Raw genomic sequence first — 21477 nt, 5'->3', positions numbered from 1 at the left:
CTATACTAATATATAAATCTACAGTCGTTTTATAGATGTTCCGTTATAACTACTGAACCATGCATCCGATTGACTTGAAACTTGGTATCCATGTAGAAAATAGATGTACTTAATTGGATAGGCTAATATTTAAGAGTGTTCGACCCCCTACACCAGTTGCGGGGGCGTTAATTATGAGAATCTATTATAAAATTATTGTAACCTCATCGGTGTGTGGTTTGAATACAGGTTTTAAAGTTCGTCCGATGTCTTGAAATTTGTGAAAATTTGTCCGGTCATCGTTCTCGTCGAACCCGTCGCTTGCGACGAAGGGCCTGGCGAGTAAGTTAACCCACAGGCAGCCCACTCAGTTTCTCGCCGGATCTTCTCAGTGGGTCGCGTTTCCGATCCGGTAGTAGATTCTGCGAAGCACTGCTCTTGCTAGGGTTAGTGTTAGCAACGTCCCCAGGTTTGAGCACCGTGAGCTAACCTACTTGTTAAATTGAAATCGTTTAACTTGAGAAAAGCTTAGATTTTTCCTTAAATTTGATGTATATTATTATCCTTTTTTTTATTGCCTAGATGGGTGGACGAGCTCACGGGCCACCTGGTGTTAATTGGTTACTGTAGCCCATAGACATCTACAACGTAAATGCGCCCCCCACCTTGAGATATAAGTTCTAAGATCTCAGTATAGTTACAACGGCTGCCCTGCCCTTCAAACTGAAACGCATTACTGTTTCACGGCAGAAATAGGTAGGGCGGTGGCACCTACCCGCGCGGACTCACAAGAGGTCCTACCACCAGTATATGTAATAAAAATTGTAATATAAATTGAAAAAGATATAGAAATAGTTAGGAGTTACATGCGTTCTGAGCGTTCTCAGTACCGCTGCGGTATGCATGAGAGAAAGAGAGATTAGACAAACTGGCGCCATAACGCGATAGGTAAAGACGCGGCTTACTCCCCCATAAGTTATCACTTCAAAAATGAATGGAATACTATGATTACTTTAATAATTATACCTACCCGAGCGGCCTAGCAACATGCCCCACCGCCAGATATAAACAGATGACTAATTTATTATTTTGCCATGTCTGCTGCATAAAATAGCAGAATTAGCTAAATCATTACTTGCTTGATTGTCACAAACGCTTTTCATTGAAATTAAATCTACCATTGCATTTTTCATACAATCGATAGGTATATTAATAAAAGTGCCTACATATTACTTCGGTTTCCTATATTCGGTTTCCTCCCAGTCTAACTGATCTGTTTGAGTTTCCTTATCTCTATGATATCAGGTGCTGTCACAGTGCTAAGTTGTTGCACATATCACAGGAGAAAATGGTTCATGACGTCGCTGGCACCATTCATTCTCACTAATTTCAATGCAGATTTAAAAAAAATATTGACTGATTTGTTTGTTTTCTGTACACAAAAATAAGATAGTGCTATTGCATTAAAATAAGTACTCGAGCCGAATGTCGGTATTTCTTCGCATTAACGAAATGTGCAGAACTATTCGTATCACATGTCCTTACTTAAAATTAGGAAAGTTATAAAAAACTATTAACTAAATACCTACTACTAAGGACGCATTATGAAAAATACTATTAACAAAGACTAAGAACTTAGCAACTTATTATATATATATTATATATTATATTATTATCAGCCCACAGACATCCACTGCTGGACATAGGCCTTCCCCAAGCCTCGCCACAAAGACCGGTCCTTAAAGAATAATATTTTTGTGTTAGCGATAATAATTATTTCAACAGAGTACCTCGCAAAATTATTACAGAACACTTTGTATAGCACATTTTACTAGATTAAACAATTCTTATTGTGCACACGTTAAGTAGATGCTGGTGCAATAAAAATTAATGCTGCCGTTCACCTTTTTACCGATAAGTGAGCAGGAAAAAGTCTTACTTTGTTTCGTAGTTACCTACGTCTACACAACGTCAATATCGATCGATGCTCTCTTACCTTGAGGTCGAAGCCACATTTGTATTTCAATATCGGGTAACTCATTAATCGCTTTGCAGTAATAAGTAACGGTAACTCAAGGTTAACGTTCAATGAATAATGATCAATCCTATTTATCATCCTATGATGACGTTTTATCACAAAATTAGAACATAATAACACCTCCAGTATGATAACGAAATATATAATACTACTGGAATCAAATTATTTACATATTTTAACTATCCACAATCCATCACACTGATTCTATGAAAACTTAAAAGGGCTCTAGAAATATTAACTCCACTGTATTAAACCTAATAGAAAAAAGTATACATATTATATGACTCAGCAACATTTTGACCCCAATGGTTTAATAATGTCACAATTTTTTCGCCGCTGGCGTAAATAGATCCTATTTTTATCTCGAAATTGCTTCATTTCGCTTACGTCGTCGTGGCCTAAAGGATAAGACGTCCTTAACGAATACATACTTAACAAATGTTCACGGTGAAGGAATAACATCGTGTAGTAAAAATCAAACCCGCAAAATTATAATTTGCGTAATTACTGGTGGTAGGACTTTTTGTGAGTCCGCACGGGTAAGTGCCACCACCCATGCCTATTTCTGTCGTGAAGCAGTAATGCGTTTCGGTTTGAAGAGTGGGGCAGCCGTTGTAACTATACTGAGACCTTAGAACATATATCTCAAGGTAGGTGGCGGTATTTACGTTGTAGATGTCTATGGGATCCGGTAACCGCTTAACACCAGGTGGGCCGTGAGCTCGTTCACAAACCTAAACAATAAAAAGAATATAATAATATATAAAAAAGTCGTCTACTCTGTTCTGCTAATCATTTCTATTAATGCCCTTGGAAATATTCTTTTAAACAAACATAAAAACAATGAAGGTAAATCAAACATTTCAAAAAACAGTTTATTTAAAATTGTTTATTAATCTAGTAGTTATGTACTGCTAGTCTGAATTCAAATGTAGTTATGGGTAATAATACAAAGTTTACATTACAAATTTTGGTAACAGATATAAGAATAGCTTCAGGCGAGGTACTAGACGGTTCTCTGCCTATTATATTCATTTTTTATGAATGAATCTAAAGAATTAGCGGTAACAAGCCCTCTTAACATTTTAATTTCATAGTTTTTTGTCCATATATTTAAAACTGGCAATTATTCTGATTCTGATTTTCCAAAATTGTATACCTATGCGGATAAATTAGAGGTTAAAAGTATATTTGGGAAATTCGTCAGTTTTGAAGGAAATATCATGAATATTGCCATTAAAACTTTTTTCGTTACGCCAGATATTCAATACGAAGACAGGATTCGTTATTTGACGTATGTTTGTGAAACACAGTTATTTTCATGATCTTATCATAATAATATCCATCGGAAATGAAACGCCTAGACCGCTTGATCCTGTCGTTTCATAGCAGAACTGCACCATTACAATCCTAAGACACTATTCTGTAGACTTGAAAATTTCCATTAAAATTTCACATCAATACCAAATTTTACTGCAGAGATGAAAAACTAAGCATTGTTGCAATTAACTTCTTGCAGTTGGAAAATTTAAGTTACCTACATTGTGACGAGCGAACAAGAACAATTAAATCATTAACATTTCCTGACCTTTCAATAGATTTACCTGCAATCAAAGATGCTCCATCCGCGCCTGAATCTTTATGGAATTATTAACACACGCGTATTAATGATTATCCCAAATTATCAATTTTACCTTGCTCATGAATATTTTATTACACATCATCACTTGTTGTCTTACTAGAAATGTTCTTTAGATGAACCATCTAGTACCCCCTTTACATTTGCTGGAGCTACGCACGCAAATTAAATCAAATACATTGTTAAAATGCGCGTGTAGTTAATAACCGTAACAATAAAAAATACGTTATATTTTCAACATAATTTACACAAAACAAGCAAACAAAATCCTGTAGTATAATAGCTGTTTAAAATCATATTTTTCACGTTCATTACTTCAATGTTCAATTCATTGCGAGGCGTACAAACGTTCGTTTTGGAAATCGAGCTTAATGTAAATATACTATTATTATCTTACAAGTAAATACTACAAATTTATTATGTGAAGAAAAATGGACACTACTTTTATGTTTTATGAAAATGTTACTAGAACTACAACTATTAGATTATATATTATGAATTTTTTATTTATAGAATGTATAAATCAGATGATGAATGCTTAAAACGTAGGTTCAAATAAAAATTATATGATACCAGATTGTTATTTATTTAAAACTAAAATTTATTTTGTCAAATGATCATGCTGACCATATCACCCCAAAGGAAATAAATTTCTGTGGTAGTGAAATGTGTATCACTTGCCATATTAGAGATACAGAAAACCACAATGTTTTAGGAAATGTAATATTTTCATATATTGATAAACCTTATCATTTAAAAAAAAAAAAATGGTGAATGATTTTTTTTCTCTCTTTTGCCATATATTTTTATATGCTGTAGTTGAACTTCTAAAATTATAAGTGACCTTTGCCTTATGACACTGTTTACTTAATTCTTTATAACTAATTTTGCTTTGTGGATAACATTTTTGTTCCGATTTTAGATTCAGAAAATTTTTCAAATGTATTATAATTAGGGTCGTTTTTGCATGACATGCACAATTCTTTCTTTATTTTGTGATCTCTATCTCCAACTATTTTTATTAAAATTAAGAATCCATACAAAAGTAGATTCTAAGTGTTGTTTCTTTACTACAATATCTTACTGTCTAATGTAAATATTTTTTGATTACAGTTCATAAACCAATAAAACGATTCTTATCAACAACTGATATCAATGCCTTGGATGAATATGGTCAGTCAGAAGTACTATTTCTTAATATAAAATTTTGCCTTTACATTATGAAACTATAAAATTTTGCCTTTACATTATGAAACTTGTTACTTATTTTTGGATTACAGGCGACTTTTTAACCATTCGGTGAAAATTATTCATAGGATAAAATACAAGATAAATTAACAACTACAGTTCTGTACAGAAAATAATTTCAATTCAATCAGTTTCGATATAAGTTCTAATTTACTTGATGGATATTTCATATTGATTGAAAAATCAACCCTTAATCATATTCATATTCCTTCAAGGATAGTGCCTGCTTGTTTTTTCAAGTATCACATTATGTGAATGAAGTAGATACAAAAACTCATGAGGAAAAACAGATTTTAAAACATATAGTTAAACATATAGTGAAAATTTATACAAATTTACTTTTAGGCCTCAATATTATGTAATATTAAATGTAAGGTGGTAGCATTTAATTTGTTTATCAAAGAAATTTCTGAGATGTAGAATTTGGCACCCTAATTTTTGGTTTAATCTTACTGAACATTGGGTATGGATTCAACTTAAAGTTAGTAATTACTTATTAACTGCTATAATTACATTTAGCTCTAATCATGACTGTTATTTAACATAATTATCACTTGCTCATTTGACATAGTCCAGAATTTACAAATAAAACATTATGTTGTTTTGTTGTGAGCCTGCATCATAGCCGTTTGTCTTTGTGTGTGATACTGACCCGTTGACCAAAGGTGTGCTCGGTAGTCTTATGGTCTTTTGTAAGACATGAGCGTCTGCTGGTTCTATTCTCTTATAGTAACGTTCTTTTGTTTCAACAATTTCAAAGCCGAATTTCTTGTAAAAGTCTATTGCACCTTCATTATTCACTTGTACGTGTCTAAAATAAAGATTGTATCTTTTATTTACTGTATTAATTGTGATTAATATTTACTTGAATTGCTTCACACACTCCAAAGGACCAATTAAGATATTTAACCTTCAATCTCAATATATATATATAGACATTGATTCAATAAATAAACAAATCTGAAGCTAAGCAACTGATGATAAACCTGACCTGATGATAAAGTATATACTCACAAAAAAATACTGTCAAAATTTCCATCCTGTTTCACATAATTGAGCACATGCTTAACCATCATTGAACCAATACCAAGTCTTCTATATGGATACAAGCATCCCAGTGTCATAATGTAAAGCCGCCGAGAGTTCTCCGATGTGTCTATCCTGCAGCACACGGCTCCCACCACTATGTCATTATAATAAGCTAATTTTGCGAGTTCACCAGCCTCCAGAACATCTTTGTAAAACTTATCATTATATGACACTGGAAATACAACTGTGTTCAATTTTTTCAACTGCTTTATATTATGCGGCGTCACGTCGCCGAGTTCTATTTTAGCTCTGTAAAGGGAATGTGCTGGTTGAAAGAAACTCAAATGATATTGATGATACTTTTTTGATACAAGCCTTATGATAAATGAACATTCATGTTTATGTTATATAAGTTTAATGGAGACTTACCTAGTCATTTTAACAACTAGATTCAACTAAGCTAAGTATATAAACACTAAAATTTAACTTTACCTAATCTACTCAATTCTACAACACAAGACAAGTCCACTCCCGCCATCTACGTACGGAATCTAAATCTGACTGCACAGACTACTTAATGTAATTTACTCCTTTATTTTAGTCTGTGGGCTTTTACCTCGAGTTTTTGGGCTTTTTAGCGAAAACGTACGGAGCCAAGCTTTGTGAATTCAATTTCGTGTTTCTTTAGGTTTAAATGTGTGGGAAAATGATACAAAGCTGCTGAAAAAGTACATCTCATTCGATTTAATTTCATACCGATTGGTTAAAGTTGAAATTAACCGCTTCATATCATTGTTCGTAAAGTACTTACGTACCTAAAGGCAAGTTACTAGGCCATAAAATCTAAATAATAAATAAATAAATAAATCATTTTATTTTTTTTAATTAATTATTTAAATTTTAATTAATTAATAATTGAAATTTTTTTTCCATAATTTTTTCTAAATTATTATTGTTCTGCTTGTGTACTGCAGGAAACCCAATCGTAAAAAGGTACAAAATGAAATTTTGTTGAATTGTTGACTGTTGGCCACTTTTTTTAATGCAAGATGGCTGGACGAACTCACGGCTCACTTGGTTATAAGTGGTCACCAGAGCCCAAAGACACCAAAAACGTAAATGTGGCCACCCACGTTGAGACATTAATTCTGAGTTTTAGTTTTTCAGTACAACGGCTGCTCCAACCTTTAAACCGAAACGTGTCACTGCCTCCCGACAGAAATAAGGTAGTAATAAGTAAGGGTTTAAATTCAATTCCTTGAAATAGTAGCAGCGAAGCAGCCGGTTTGAATAATGAGACAGCCATTTTGTGCCAGTGCTTAGTACGTGTTCTTTAACGTTCTCACATTTGACTTCGTTTGCTGCTAGGCGCGTTGTTCCAACTGCTTTCTTCACGGGTCGTAACTCCTTACGAGGGCACTTGGTTTTACGGGGACATGGAGTGTTCCAGCTCCATACAAATTTGAGTCAACTTATACGCTATCGAGAACTTTAAAAAACCTCGCACTAAGTAAACAAGGCAAGTTTGGCAAATAGCACGTTGTGATTTTTATGGGCTCCGGAAACCATATCACAACAAATGGATCGTGAGCTCATCATTGAAGTAAAGGTCTATGGAGCTCATTCACATTTAACTACCGCTACCCACATAGCCCTATGACTAGAATTTGGCTATACCCTCTACCCCACAAATAAATAAATTCCATAGACAAAGCTGGGCTACAATCCTTTGCCTATTCATATGAGAAATAAAAAAGGAAAAGAAGCGCAAAAATTCAAATTACCTACTCAAGATCTTCCATTGTTTTATTGGCATTTCGATATCTTGAAATTTCAGATTTCTGATAAAAACCCTCATAATTTCTAATAAAAATAAAAATGTTAATGTGTCAAGTTCGCCACCTTCAGTTACACGGAAGGTTGCATTTACTATCGAGATTTTTAAGTAGAAGTCCAAATTCAAGTCAAAGTGCGATTCCTCAACAACTATCAAAAGATGATCTGAAACAAGAACATTCACCGATCGGTGCTTTGCCTGTTGAAAACAAAAATACCAACGAAATATTTCCAACAGCAAGAGTTATTCCAATGATGTTGACCAACAAGGAATCTGTCGTGTTACCTTTTGACGATGTACCAGGTCCGAAATCATTGAAGTATTTGTCGACAGTGCGTCAGTATTTATCGGATATCGGCACTCAACTGACTGCTGGTATACTGACATTTGGAGTCAACATAGGTTAGTATCAATTTATTTAGAATTTATCATTCATCATCATCTTAGGCCTTACAGCCCAGGGTGGGCCTCAGCCTGGTCCAGTATGTCTCTCCAGACTGCTCTGTTCAGGGCTTTCTCCTTCCAGTTCCTGACACCGATAACTTTGAGGTCGTGCTCTACGCCATCTAACCATCGGAGTTTGGATCTGCCACGACTTCTGCGGCCCTCTGGTTTGCCATAGAGTAGTTGTCTTGGCATTCCGCTCTCCTCCATTTGAACTACATGTCCTGCCTATCGTAGGCGTCCAATTTCTTTTTTTTTTTTTGAATTTATCATTGCATCTAGTTTAAACAACCTACATAGAATGCCTAGGCAAGTCGCTTAATGAACCCAATACCCAGTCTACGGACGGAGGCAGTTATCCCGGTCTCAAGAAGAGAGCGAGCTGACCGAGAGCGTCTTAATTTCCTGCCCGCGCAGTTGCTGCCGACGTAACCTCTGCTGCTTGGAGAGAGCCAACGGCCGTATGCCACCAATGTGGTTGCAACGAGGATACGGCACAGCACCACTACTGTGTACTTGTGGCTTAAAATGCATTTAAAAAAAACTGCATTCAACATGAAATACATTACAATTCTAGGAACCTTCATAAATAGTAGAAAGCCTTTGAAAAAGTTTTCCGCTCTATTCGATGAGTACGGTCCTGTGGTACGCTTTATAAGCCCAGTGGGTAATGACATTGTACTGATCAACCACCCGGATCATATTCAAAAAGTGTACACGATAGAAGGTGATTGCCCTGTCAGGTCAACATTGGATTCCCTGGAAAAATACCGTATTGAACACAGAAATCATATCTATGGAGGACTTTACACACTGTAATTTATTTTCTTTATTATTCTTACTATCTCTTTCTCTCTCATAAATAAAAGACAATCTAAGTATGACAAAAAGGTACTGTAATTGTAGATTGGGTAGATTATGGCGATGTGCATAGATCTGATAATGTGGTCGTCGTTAATGTTACATACTACGTATGAAGCAGAGATCACCAGCTTTATCTAGATAAGGAAGTGGTCCTAGGATCACTATCCACTGGTGTAGTGCATTATTGCGAAACTTCTGTTCAAGTATGTTGAGCTCCAGGATAAGCGGTATTTTCAGAGCGCTACATGTCTTTCATCAAAGAGGCTTAAGGAGAGTATTTTAGGAAGAGAGTAATTAAAAGGCGGAGATCTCCTTAGCGCTGCCGATTTACAGGGGCAGCCGTTACCACTTTCCATTTTGTGGACCGCGGGGTCATTTGCTTATTAAATCAATAAGAAATAAATGTATCCTTGATTTGACTTTAACGGTTTTGATGAGTGACTCTGTTCTCGTGGCGAGTGGTGCGATGGTTAAAAAAGGAGATGGATTTTGAAATTTTTAAGTATTTTTTTGCATACATGGATGAACGAGCTCACAGCCCACCTGGTGTTAAGCGGTTACCGGATCCCATAGACATTACGACGTAAATGCCGCCACCTACCTTGAGATATAAGTTCTAAGGTCTCAGTATAGTTACAACGGCTGCCCCACCCTTCAAACCGAAATTCATCACTGCTTCACGGCAGAAACAGGCACGGCGTTGGCACCTACCCGTGCGGACTCAAAAAAGTCCTACCACCAGTAATTATACTTATTAGTTTATTTTTCAACATCATATAATATTTTTTTATTAATTACTGTTGTAACCCGGTCGTGCTCTTTTGTAACCATAGTTAATTGTGTAAAAAACATCGATTCCTGGTTATAACCAATCGTATGGCTCCTATCGTTCGTTGGTGCTACTATGATAGAAGTCTTCCCTGGAGTGCCAGTAACTGCGCCAAGCTTAATCACAATCGTATGAATGGTTTAAGAACGCTTACAGAACAATTACAGATACTTTCTATTCCATGAACCTACATTGATTTTTATTTACATAAATAGGTTAGCTTTATTAGTTATATATTTAGTAACTGCGTTTTTATTTGACTAAACTTGGCGTCAAGTATTTTATCTAAAAATTATAGCTGTTAAATTTTATGTTTCATGGAGTAACGGAGAGGAATGGAGTCGTCAACGATCTATTATATACACTCCATTGCACAATGCGGTCACTTATCATATTCAAGGAATCGATGACATTTGTGAATACTTTTCTCAAAAAATTTATAACATGAGGAATCACCAAGACGAGATCCCAAAAGATTTGTATAAAGATCTACATAAATGGGCTTTTGATTGCTTGGGTAAGTGTGCTGCCCAAGTTTGGATACCAAGAAATAATTGATTTAGCAATGCCACCAAGTCCTCTAATTAGTTTGTGGGTTTTATTTGATACGCTAATAAATTTTAACTTACAAACAGAAAAAAGTAAAATTCGAGTGTTTTGGAATCGTTAATAGAGTATTCAATATAAACCTTTTAATTACTTATGAGCTATAATTTACCAATGCTAGACTTCACACAATAGCCCTCTTATCGTGACCACCGCTAATTAGATATCCGCCCAAGCGACGAGGTAACGCAAAGCCGCCGTCTTCCGAAGCATGTCTTATCGTATCCGCCATAATCCACTCTCGGTTTAAGCTCTTCAAGCATCGGTCGACGAGCGAATTAGCCTCTAGACATAGCCCTCTGAGTTTCTCGCCGGATCTTCTCAGTAAGTCGCGATTCCGATCCTATGGTAGATTCAGCGGAGCTTTTTTTTGCTGCCTAAGCTGATAGTCTAGAGAGACCATATCAGCGTCACCGAGCTAGTAGGTGAGCTCACGGGGCTCAAATCTGACGACGTTGCTAACACGGTCCCTAGCAAGAGCTGTGCTTCGCAGAATCTACCACCGGATCGGAAACGCGACCCACTGAGAAGATCAGGTGAGAAACTCAGTGTGCTATGTCTGTGGGTTAATTTATTCGCTGAGCCCTTCGTCGCAAGCGATGGGTTCGACGAGAGCGATGATCGACTGCGGAGCACTGCTCTTACTAGGCTAGGCTAGCTAGGCTAGGCTAGCAAATTCTCTGAGGTTGATTCCGAGAGGTCAAATACCCGTCCTCATGCACCTGAAATAGCCTCTTAGCCTACCAGCGAATGGATAGGGGGGGAAAAGCTAGACTGTAAATAATTTTATAGACAGCCAATATGCATCTTGTTAGTATTGCCAGATATCTTGTTTCACAACAAAGGTTTTCCATTTTCAGGTCTGATACTGTTTTCGAAGAAGTTCTCAATGTTAGACACTGATCTCGTATACAGTCAATGCGACATGTCTTGGATGTATCATAGTTTGGAGAAGGCTACCGAAGCAGTCATCAAATGCGAGTCCGGTTTACAGTGGTGGAAGATATTATCTACTCCAGCTTGGTATTCTTTGGTCAAATACTGTGATAGTTTGGATAGGTAAGCATATTTTTATTACATTTTGTACCCACAAAACGAATTACTCTTAATATTTTTAAATGTGTTCTTGTGTTGAATTGCCCCAAATTGTAACATTTTTGATACGAAAAAAATTGCTATAATTTTTCTATACATGCTTGCTTAAAGATATCGTTCTAAGCCGTAAAGCCTACCATTGTTGCTTTTATATTTGTTTACTAACGATAATGTATTTGTGGTGTCCAATTAAAAAAAACGTGTTTTCTTCAAAATACACTTTTCTTTTCAGTTTGATTGGCAAATACGTCCTGGAGGCAGAACAGGCCATTTCATACAAAGCTAAAGAAATCGAAGAGCAATACCGTAAGTTTTTTTTGCTTTAGCTAGAGTCTAGATGAATAACCTCCTTCCCCCCATGTTTAGTATTATCCGAGCCTAGAGGTATCATAAAGTGAATACCGACACTGATAATTAGATATGAAGTAGAAGTCAAGTCAATATAACGGCTGCTCATGCTTTAAACCAGGGGTTCCCAAACTTATATTGTCTACTGACCACTTTGAGAATTTTTTAGCGCCCCCATGTTTTCACCTTCTTAACAACCACTATAGCGAGAGCTCAGTCAATATCTAAGAGTCCTCCTAGATGAAATTACAAATCGCCTCTCAAGCCTCGACACAACGCCCCCATTTATTTTCTGGGTCTTTTACCGCCCCCCATTAGGCCTGCAGCGCCCACAAAGGTGTGTTATCGCCCACTTTGGGAAAGACTGCTTTAAACCGAAATACACGACTGCTTCGCAGCAGCAATAAGCAAGGTAATGGTTGAATCACACCACAGTGCTATTCCATATAATTTTTCCGAATTCCATTAAACTGTGAATAACGTCTCTACGACGATTCCTTCCTCGGCTGTGACGTGTCTTCTAAAAAGATTTAAAACGTCTATCGGATACTCTTATCCTCATTGATTAGCAGCTTGACCAACCATTAACATAGACGGCAATCACAATTAGCTGACCGGAATCTTCGTACGATTGGAAAAAATTATCTGGTCTATGTAGCAATTGTTAATATCCGTTTCTTGTGCAGCCAATAGCAATATTTTGATCAACGCAATGCTGCTCGGTCAAGAAAAGATGAATCCTGAAGATATAGCAACCGTCATTATGGACATGTTGCTGATTGGAGTCAATACGGTAATTGCTTAGCGCCTAACTGTACATGATACTACACATGACACGTCCCTTATTTTTCTTCGCGATAAGTATAAAATTTAAACTAGCTGACCCGGCAGACTTTGTAGTGCGTCATCGATAAATCAAAGACCTAAACCTTTGTATAAAATAAACTTAAAACAAACAAAAGGAATCCGTCCGACGGGGGACACGTCAAAGGAAAAACAAAATTGTTGTTTTTATTTAATTCCGAGCATTCTCATATTTATTTACTTTTTAAGCCTTTTCTAGACTTCCACAAATAATTCAAGACCAAAATTAGCAAAATCGGTCCAGCCGTTCTCGAGTTTTAGCGAGACTAACCTTTAACGAACAGCAATTCATTTTTATTTTCCCAGGATTACATTTTCCCAGGATAAAGAATTGCTTCTTTCACTCTTTGTTCCATGAAGCACCAAAATCACGAACAAGAAAATATGTCATAATTTTTGTGACGTGACTTTTTAAAGTAAGACAATAAATCTTTTCAAATTCTTGGTGACACTTTCCAATAACATTTCAGATTACTTCTTCAACATCATTTCTTTTATACTATTTAGCGAAATACCAAAAAGCTCAGAAAATACTTTATAAAGAGATCCAAGAAAATTTTCCTGAGCAGAAAATTATGGATTTAACAAAAATAAGAGAGCAAACACCATACCTTCAGGCGTGTATCAAAGAAACATTAAGGTAAAAATAACATTATTATGTTAATGATACAAAAAGCCTAAGCAGCAGAATAAAATATGTTTAATAATTACACCCTGCCGAACAGCCATGCATTTCACTTTTCAAGCTATTGAGGCCTGATTGATGACCTTTTATTTCATTATTTCATTTCCTTTTATTTCAAGATAGGTATTGACGTTATGGTGAATGTGGGCTGCGGCAACCACTTAACACCAGGTGGACTGTGAGCGAATTCACCAGTATATGTGATAAAAATAGTAATAATTATAGTGTACATATTATGGTTTGTTTCAGATTAACACCTCCAATTCCAGTGCTTACAAGAATATTGCCGAAAAATATAACTCTGGATAAATATAAGTTAGTGCATGAAGTGACCTCATATTATTAATCTATTTGAAGTTTCCTTGATCTCACCATTGCCTTTACAGCATTCCACGTGGAACTTTAATTATCATGTCTACCCAAGATGCATCATTAAAAGAAAGTAATTATGATGATGCAAACACATTCTGTCCAGAACGATGGCTGAAGTCAGACTCTAATGAATATCACTTGTTTGCTTCAATTCCTTTTGGATATGGTGCTAGAAAATGTCTAGGCCAAAACATAGCCGAAACTATGATGTCTCTCTTGACTGTCAAGGTAATGTATATTTAAATTGTCATTTTTTTTTATTGCCCTGGTAGGCAGATGAGCGCACGACCCACCTGATGATGAGTGGTTACCGTCGCCCATGGACTTCAGCAATGCCAGGGGCAAAGCCAAGCCGCTGCCTACCGCTTAATACTCTCCACAAGCCTCGTTTGAAGAAGGACATGTCATAGCTCTTGGGAAACCATGTTCATGTCATGTCATAATAATATGATGTCTACTAAAAAAACTAGTACAAAAAGACAATAAATTTACATCTATGACAGAAATAAGGTCAAGCATGTATAAATTATCCAATAACAGATATTATCTTTCAGCTTTTACAAAAATATAAACTGGAATATCACTATGGTGATTTGGAACCAACACGAAGCTTTATTGCAAGACCTAAGAGAGCATTGAAATTAAGGTTTATTGATAGAATTTAATATTTCTGTAGTTTTAACTTATTGTCTTGAAGGAAAATATAAAAGTTGGGTTGTTAAAATAAAATATTGAGTTTAAATAAGTTATTTTTAATTTAATCTTCTAAACAAATATTTGCATATTATCTAAGTTAATTTATCCAATTAAAATATTATGCATATTTTCTAAAGTCTAAAAAATATAGAATTTACAATGAATCATTAATACAATAATTTAACTCAAAAGCATAATTATATACGTTTTGAGCTGTCTGAGTTGTTCAAAAAGTTTCTCCAATAAGATAACAACAAAACAAGGTTTTCTTATTTTAATCATATAAAGACTAATATTGCACCAGACACAATTTATGGTCATGTCTATAGTAGCAGCATCTGTGCAGTACTAGCATGCAAATCCTATAGGTTGTAGTATTTTATTTTCAAAGTAATTATTTAGTACCACAAATTCAATACATTCATTATATTAATTCACAATTCTAATATATTCAAATATATCATTTACACTAATAAATATCCATCAAATTTTCACATCTGAACCAAAGTAGTTGTGCATTCCAAAGATAGAAAATACAAAATATAATTTAAACTAATCTCATGTTTCAAAAAGGGAACCTTCATTGTATATCACAATTTAGCTGCTGTCATTAAAGTTGCTTTGTAGTAATGCAAAGTTTAAATGAAACTGAAATTTACACAAATGTGATTGATCTGAGAAGTGGTCACAGGTAAATAATATTGCTTGTTACCACAATGCTAAGGGTTGATTGATAAGAGTTACTCTCATGACCACTACAATTATTTGAAGTTAGAAATTTTAGACTGAAAGGTAAGATTATACATAGCTTTAGTAATATCTGCAAATTTCAAAAACAAAAAAAAAAACATTTTAATGCTAGGACTACACTTACTCCTCTTGAAATTAAGTATCTACCGTTGCCTTTTTGATGCAAATATATTCAAGTATTTTCCACGGGTCATCTCTTTAGCTTCTTCCAGGCCCAGTTGATAAGCTAAGTCATGAAGTTTTTTGACTTCCATGATGAGACCACTCACTGTAAGTGTTCCAAGTTCTATAAAAAAAAAAAAACTATTGTTAAATAACAAGTATTGAATTTTTTAATGTTTCATCACATATTAATTAGTTTCATTTTTATCCATAAACATGTTGCTTTTAATTACTTTGTAAGACACTATTGCTTCCAATGAAAGCAGTCGCTCCTCTGTAATAAGAAAGTTGTGGTATCGAATGCAGCACTTTTTATCATTTAATCATTAAATATATTTTGGAGTAAAACTTTTTTGATGGTCTTGGAGTATTAAGATCCTTTTATTACTGGTCCTGATCTTTATAACATACAGATTTATAAAATTTAACAATTTATTCTTAATGAATAGGTTACTGTTTCATCTAATACTGGGGATTGTACCAGAAGTTAATTTTTTCTTTTTTGACTTTCACATTAAGTGAAAATATTTTTTATAAAACAATAAACTATTGATTATTTTACTTGACAGTAGCAAATGTAAGTGCAATTAAGGTTCTAATGTTTGATTATCATAAAATACAACTAAAATTAATTGTGATACTATTTACGATAATAAGTTGCTCCAATTATTTTTTGGAATGTATTCAATTCAATCCTTTGAGCGCAAAAATTTATGGTTTAATTTCCTCTCCCTTGTCTCTCAAATGCTCTACTTGTGAAATGTTCAAAATACTATTAAACTCCTAAGTGTTAACTGTTGGATAAAAAACATTTGGGTCACATATTGTCAATATAATCCCTTGTTTCCGTGATAATTTAATACTTTGTCTTGTTTAAATGACAGTTTTATTTATTTGTAATGAATAAGAGATCAAATTGTAGTTTTAATTATTGCTAGGTTTAATGGTGATTGAAAATATATTTTACTTATATGAAAATTATAATGAATATATTTATTTAAAATATACATTAATTTTTGGTTCACCTGGAAGTAAAAAATAATATTTATTCCATTAATTTAGTAATTGTAAATAGCTCCTTTCCCATGCTGTAGCTCATTAAGATACCAAAGGCGGTGAATGGCAACAATAATTGTGCGCCGCGGACCATTTCATGTTACAAGATTAAAGCAATAGTTATTAAACTTTTACTTCATTTAATAACTAACCACTATTGGAATATATTTAAAGAAATGTACTTACGTTGCATGTAAGTGTAGTCCTGTTTTGTGAGACCTTCATTCCAGGAAGGCTCCTGCGTGCCTGGCATCGGTGCAAACTCCGATACTCCCGGAACTGTCAAAGAATCGTTGGAACACTGAGATTCTTCTTCAGAAGTGAGATTAACGTTATTCTTCTCCATTGTATAAGTTTAATGTTCAAAAGAGTTCGTTTCTAACCGAAACATGTTACGTTCGCAACATAAAGAAAGGAGTGACAACTGACAACATCACGATCCAAAACATTATCGCGCCATAATTTGAAAAACGAAACACATTTGTTTACAAGTCAAGTGAATACTGTGAGTGTGAAAGCTAATTGAAAAACTTACTTTGTTCAGGCCATAGTTCTGGTGAAGCTCTATCAAGCTTCTCCGAACTGAAAAGACTTTCCTCTAAGGATGTCAACGGAATATCATCGGATGATGCTTGGTCTGAAAAAAAACCACAAATAAAGTAACACCCTCGACCTGATACTAATTTGCACTAATATATTGATTAGGACTTATGTATCAAAATTAAAAGACGAACTGGTTAAAGTTTTTGGGGAAAATAGGCTCAAAATAATATAAAAATACCATCAACGATTGAATTTTGTTTCGCGGCCATGTTCACCATAGATTAGGTTCTCAAACCCACAGAGCACTCTGAACCAATAAAAATCTCTAATTAGTTCCAGCTACTTAATCTTACAACACCGTACAAATACAGCTTTGTCTTTGTTAAGCGTCCACTTTGTATACTTATATTTCGTAGTTTTACTAATCCAAATACCATTTCTGTAATTCTGAGAATTATGGCGATTTGACCGCTCATGGTCAACCTTGTTTAACGATTATCCATAGGCAGAATTCATTACTAGAATCAACACTATTGCTATACCTGAAGATGGTTGCTTATTTACACCTGCAAAATAAAACACGATAAATGATGGTCCAAACGTATAGAGAGACTTACAAATCACCCTTCGATAGTAGTGCCATTACTTGTATTACATTATTTTTAGAAAAGGAAATTAGCATTTGTTTCTGCCTACGTTAGCGTAGTTTAGCTTTGGGTACTTGCTAGATGCCCTTTAAATCACCAATCGACTTTTTCGTTGGAACGCGAGGAGCAAAGTGGTGTAAATTTTCTTGTTTGGTTATTGTTTCTGGAAATGATGTTGATATCTCTGAAATAGTTATGAATTGGGACGAAATCAAACTAAATGAATCGAGATGAGATTTTTTATTTATTGCTTAGATGGGTGGAAGAGCTCACAGCCCACCTGGTGTTAAGCGGTTACTGGAGTTACTAGACATCTACAACGTAAATGCGCCACCCACCTTGAGATATAAGTTCTAAGGTCTCACGTATAGTTATAACGGCTGCCCCACCCTTCAAACCGAAACGCATTACTGCTTCACGGCAGAGATAGGCAGGGTGGTGGTACCCACCCGCGCGGATTCACAAGATGTCCTACCACCAGTAATTACGCAAATTATAATTTTGCGGGTCTCATTTTTATTACACGATGTTATTCCTTCATCGTGGAAATCAATCGTGAACATTTGTTGAGTACGTATTTCATTAGAAAAATTGGTACCCGCCTGAGATTCGAACACCGGTGCATCGCTCAACACGAATGCACCGGACGTCTTATCCATTAGGCCACGACGACTTAAAATGTCGAATTCGATGAGATCAAATTATGTCACAGTTACATAAATGATGGAAATTATTTACACTTTGGGAGTTTAGTAGACTTCTTGGAAAGATCCGAGCAGCAACGTACTTATATATCCATACTTTCATAGGTATTAAACAGTTAATAAGCAATCATTCTTATGCGAAACATCTGAAGGGACAGTAATTTAAGATGTAAAACAAATCAGAAAACTTTCGGCCTTGCGTTGCTGCTAAAATATCTATACTTTGTCAATTCCTATAAGTACAAGCAATATATCTGCCTTCATGAATTAAACTCTAGCATAGTTTATTGTAATTATTTATTGTAATTTTAATTTTATTGTATTTTGATTTAAATATTATGTAATTGTATGTGAAATTTTATGGGCTTAAGTTGCCTGAAATAAACGCATTTCATTTCATTTCATAGCTCAATTATTTGTACGAGTACCCTGGACTCGGTTCGTACTAGGCCACGAACATTTTAAAACTGTTCAGTGTGTGGTGTATGTAGCTGTAGATGTATAATACAAAAAGCTGTTTCTGTTTTTCTGTGACAGAAAACAAGTTTGAAATTTTACGCGTCCTTGACAGCTCCATTATTCATTCGAAAGTTTTTAACACATGCTGATTCAGGTGAATGAAGTTAGCCCCTCAAAAAAATTTTTTTTTCCTGTTTTCTACTTATTTTCTATTAATTCGTTTGTTCATCATTTGTTCTTGATTGTTCATTGTTAATAATTGTTTGTTCCCCATTTATTTATTTTAAAAAAAATATTAAAAATATATCTAAAAGTTAGCCCCTCGATTGCAATTTTTAATATTTTTTCGTCCTTAATTACTCGTAAATATTCATTTTCGATTGTTCTTATATAAAATACGTTTGTTCTCTTTCGAAATTACTCATTTTTTGTTTAATTAATTGTATTAGTTGAATAAATGGGGTGAATGAAGTTAGCCCCTCAAAAAAATTTTTTTTTCCTGTTTTCTACTTATTTTCTATTAATTCGTTTGTTCATCCTTTGTTCTTGATTGTTCACTGTTAATAATTGTTTGTTCCCCATTTATTTATTTTAAAAAAAATATTAAAAATATATCTACAAGTTAGCCCCTCGATTGCAATTTTTTATATTTTTTCGTCCTTAATTACTCGTAAATATTCATTTTCGATTGTTCTTATATAAAATACGTTTGTTCTCTTTCGAAATTACTCATTTTTTGTTTAATTAACTATTTGTATTAGTTGGATAAATGTATACAAAATATGTGTACTGCGCATGCCATAAGTGTATAATCTATGGCGCATGCGTCAACTATAATGCCTAATCTTTCTACGCGGTTTTAATCGTGAAAAAAAAACAATTATAAATCCTGAAGGATCAATTAATTGGTATACAGTTTAATTCAAAAAATTAAAAAATAAATAAATAAAATAATGTGCATTCACGTAAAGGTAGACCAAATACATTTTTTCCATCCTCCTATATACCTATCGCTATGAAGGTATAAAAAAGATAGGTTAAGACTTCGTTCACATAGGTAATATAAACAAATAAGTAAATATGTTCATTATTTATCTTTCAAGAGATAATGTAGGTATACATTATAATAACATTTTGACACAGTCGAAATTATATTCCTAACATTAGTAAAATAACATTTTAATATTTTTTTTATAGGTTATGTATTGAAATTGTTGGAAAATTATTTCATGTTTTAGCTCGAAAACGACATGGAAAATTATATGCAATACAAGATAATGAGCTCCATCAAATGAATTCGAATGAAACCAAACTGTTTACCATCCAAATTCGATTGTCGGGCAGATAGAAAACGAAAATTCACTCATAGTGAACCTCGGCCTGCATTTGTGAAACGGCAAAGACTCACTATTATCAAGGAAATTGAAGAGACTACTAAAAATGAGATGTGTCGTATTATTATACCTTTGCCATCTTGTAGTCAAGGTAGGTGTAACTGTCAATAATTAGTTACACTCACAGATCTCCTAATCAAATAACAATATCAGAAAAAATGAGAATAGTTAGTTAGTTAGTGGAAGTAGCCAAAATGGGCAAGTGGACCTCAGTTCCTATTACATAAGGTACTAGGAAGTTTGTGATAATGAAAATTTATCACAGTGTAATATCACTTACTTACTTTAACAGTGAAGGAAAACATTGTGATGAAACCTGCACACCTAAATGTTCTTAGGATTTTCTTAGGTGTGTAATCCACCAATCAGCACTAGGCCAGCGTGGTGGACTAAGGCCTAAAAACCCTCTCAATGGTAGCGAAGGCCAGTGTCCAGCAAGGGGATATATTATATGGGCTGATGATGATGACTAGGAACTTAAATACTACTACTACGACAGTACACATATAATCCTATATATTTACAAACTATAAGTTTGTTGGAAATTGCTAACATTATTTCATATTTCCAGATGTCCAGCCACTTGAAAATAGGTGTAGTAATGACAAAGCTATCCAAGTAGCTCCAGCACAGGAACACGAAGGCAAGACAAGTGTGTATTGCCACATCACCCCTTAATATATCTGAAGCAAGTATAAGTAAACAATCAGAACCAGCAAAAAAAAACTGTTGTTCCTGAGGACAAATTTGACAGTGCTGAGTCAAATGCACCAGCAACAGAAGGATCAACTGTTGACTATGAGTTATCTCTCTATATCTCCACTCCATCAAAGACTTGTGCACTTCAGACTATAGCTCTCAAGAAGACTGAAAAAGTTGAAAAAATGAATGTGTTAACAACTTTATCTAAAGTGAAAAATAAACAACGTTTATATATTGATCTTCCACAAGAATTATATTTCATAATAGGCTTGATTGAGAAACATACAAATGTTTCTGAACAAAATATTATATTATGTTTGATGAGAATAAAATTCAATAGAACATTCTCTCAATTGGCTGATGATTTCGATTTATCTGTAAGTCAAGCAAGCAATATATTTTTCAACAAACTCCCAGAAATTGCAAATGTAATATCACCCCTTGTTAGACTATAAAAAAAACAATACAATAAATATATATGCAGGAA

The 21477-nt window shown here is 34.5% G+C and overlaps 3 protein-coding genes across 3 annotated transcripts; 1 reads left to right on the top strand and 2 right to left on the bottom strand.

The window, feature by feature from the left end:
• Positions 1-5378: 5378 nt before the first annotated feature.
• Positions 5379-6441, bottom strand: LOC732937 (N-acetyltransferase; the record flags this gene model as incomplete). The annotated part of the gene is given in 3 exon segments (NM_001046936.1): positions 5379-5715; positions 5919-6242; positions 6363-6441. Coding segments are annotated over 3 exon segments (564 nt in total). The 3' UTR covers positions 5379-5483.
• Positions 6442-7760: 1319 nt separating this feature from the next.
• On the top strand, positions 7761-14542 carry Cyp339a1 (cytochrome P450 CYP339A1). The gene is made up of 10 exons (NM_001127720.1): positions 7761-8172; positions 8792-9029; positions 10231-10424; positions 11374-11572; positions 11841-11914; positions 12643-12749; positions 13291-13460; positions 13755-13820; positions 13892-14105; positions 14432-14542. Exons 1-10 carry the CDS (start codon positions 7812-7814, stop codon positions 14540-14542), a joined length of 1734 nt encoding a protein of 577 aa, NP_001121192.1. The 5' UTR covers positions 7761-7811.
• A 560-nt stretch (positions 14543-15102) lies between these two features.
• Positions 15103-17371, bottom strand: LOC692891 (Myb-MuvB complex subunit Lin-52). Its single transcript, NM_001046735.1, is given in 4 exon segments — positions 15103-15609; positions 16728-16820; positions 17077-17178; positions 17323-17371. Coding segments are annotated over 4 exon segments (369 nt in total). The 5' UTR covers positions 17354-17371; the 3' UTR covers positions 15103-15466.
• Between the last annotated feature and the right edge of the window lie 4106 nt (positions 17372-21477).

The sequence above is a fragment of the Bombyx mori genome, chromosome 18, assembly GCF_030269925.1.
Source record: "Bombyx mori chromosome 18, ASM3026992v2".
NCBI lineage: Eukaryota > Metazoa > Arthropoda > Insecta > Lepidoptera > Bombycidae > Bombyx > Bombyx mori.
This window is presented reverse-complemented; position numbering and strand designations above follow the sequence as displayed.

Bases quoted from the DNA above. Each gene is read 5' to 3' on its own strand.
- Cyp339a1 (NM_001127720.1), top strand. From the start codon at position 7,812: ATGTTAATGTGTCAAGTTCGCCACCTTCAGTTACACGGAAGGTTGCAT. The intron at 10,425-11,373 runs GTAAGTGTGCTG...TTCCATTTTCAG, and splicing joins ATGGGCTTTTGATTGCTTGG to GTCTGATACTGTTTTCGAAG. The intron at 11,915-12,642 runs GTAAGTTTTTTT...TTTCTTGTGCAG, and splicing joins AGAAATCGAAGAGCAATACC to CCAATAGCAATATTTTGATC.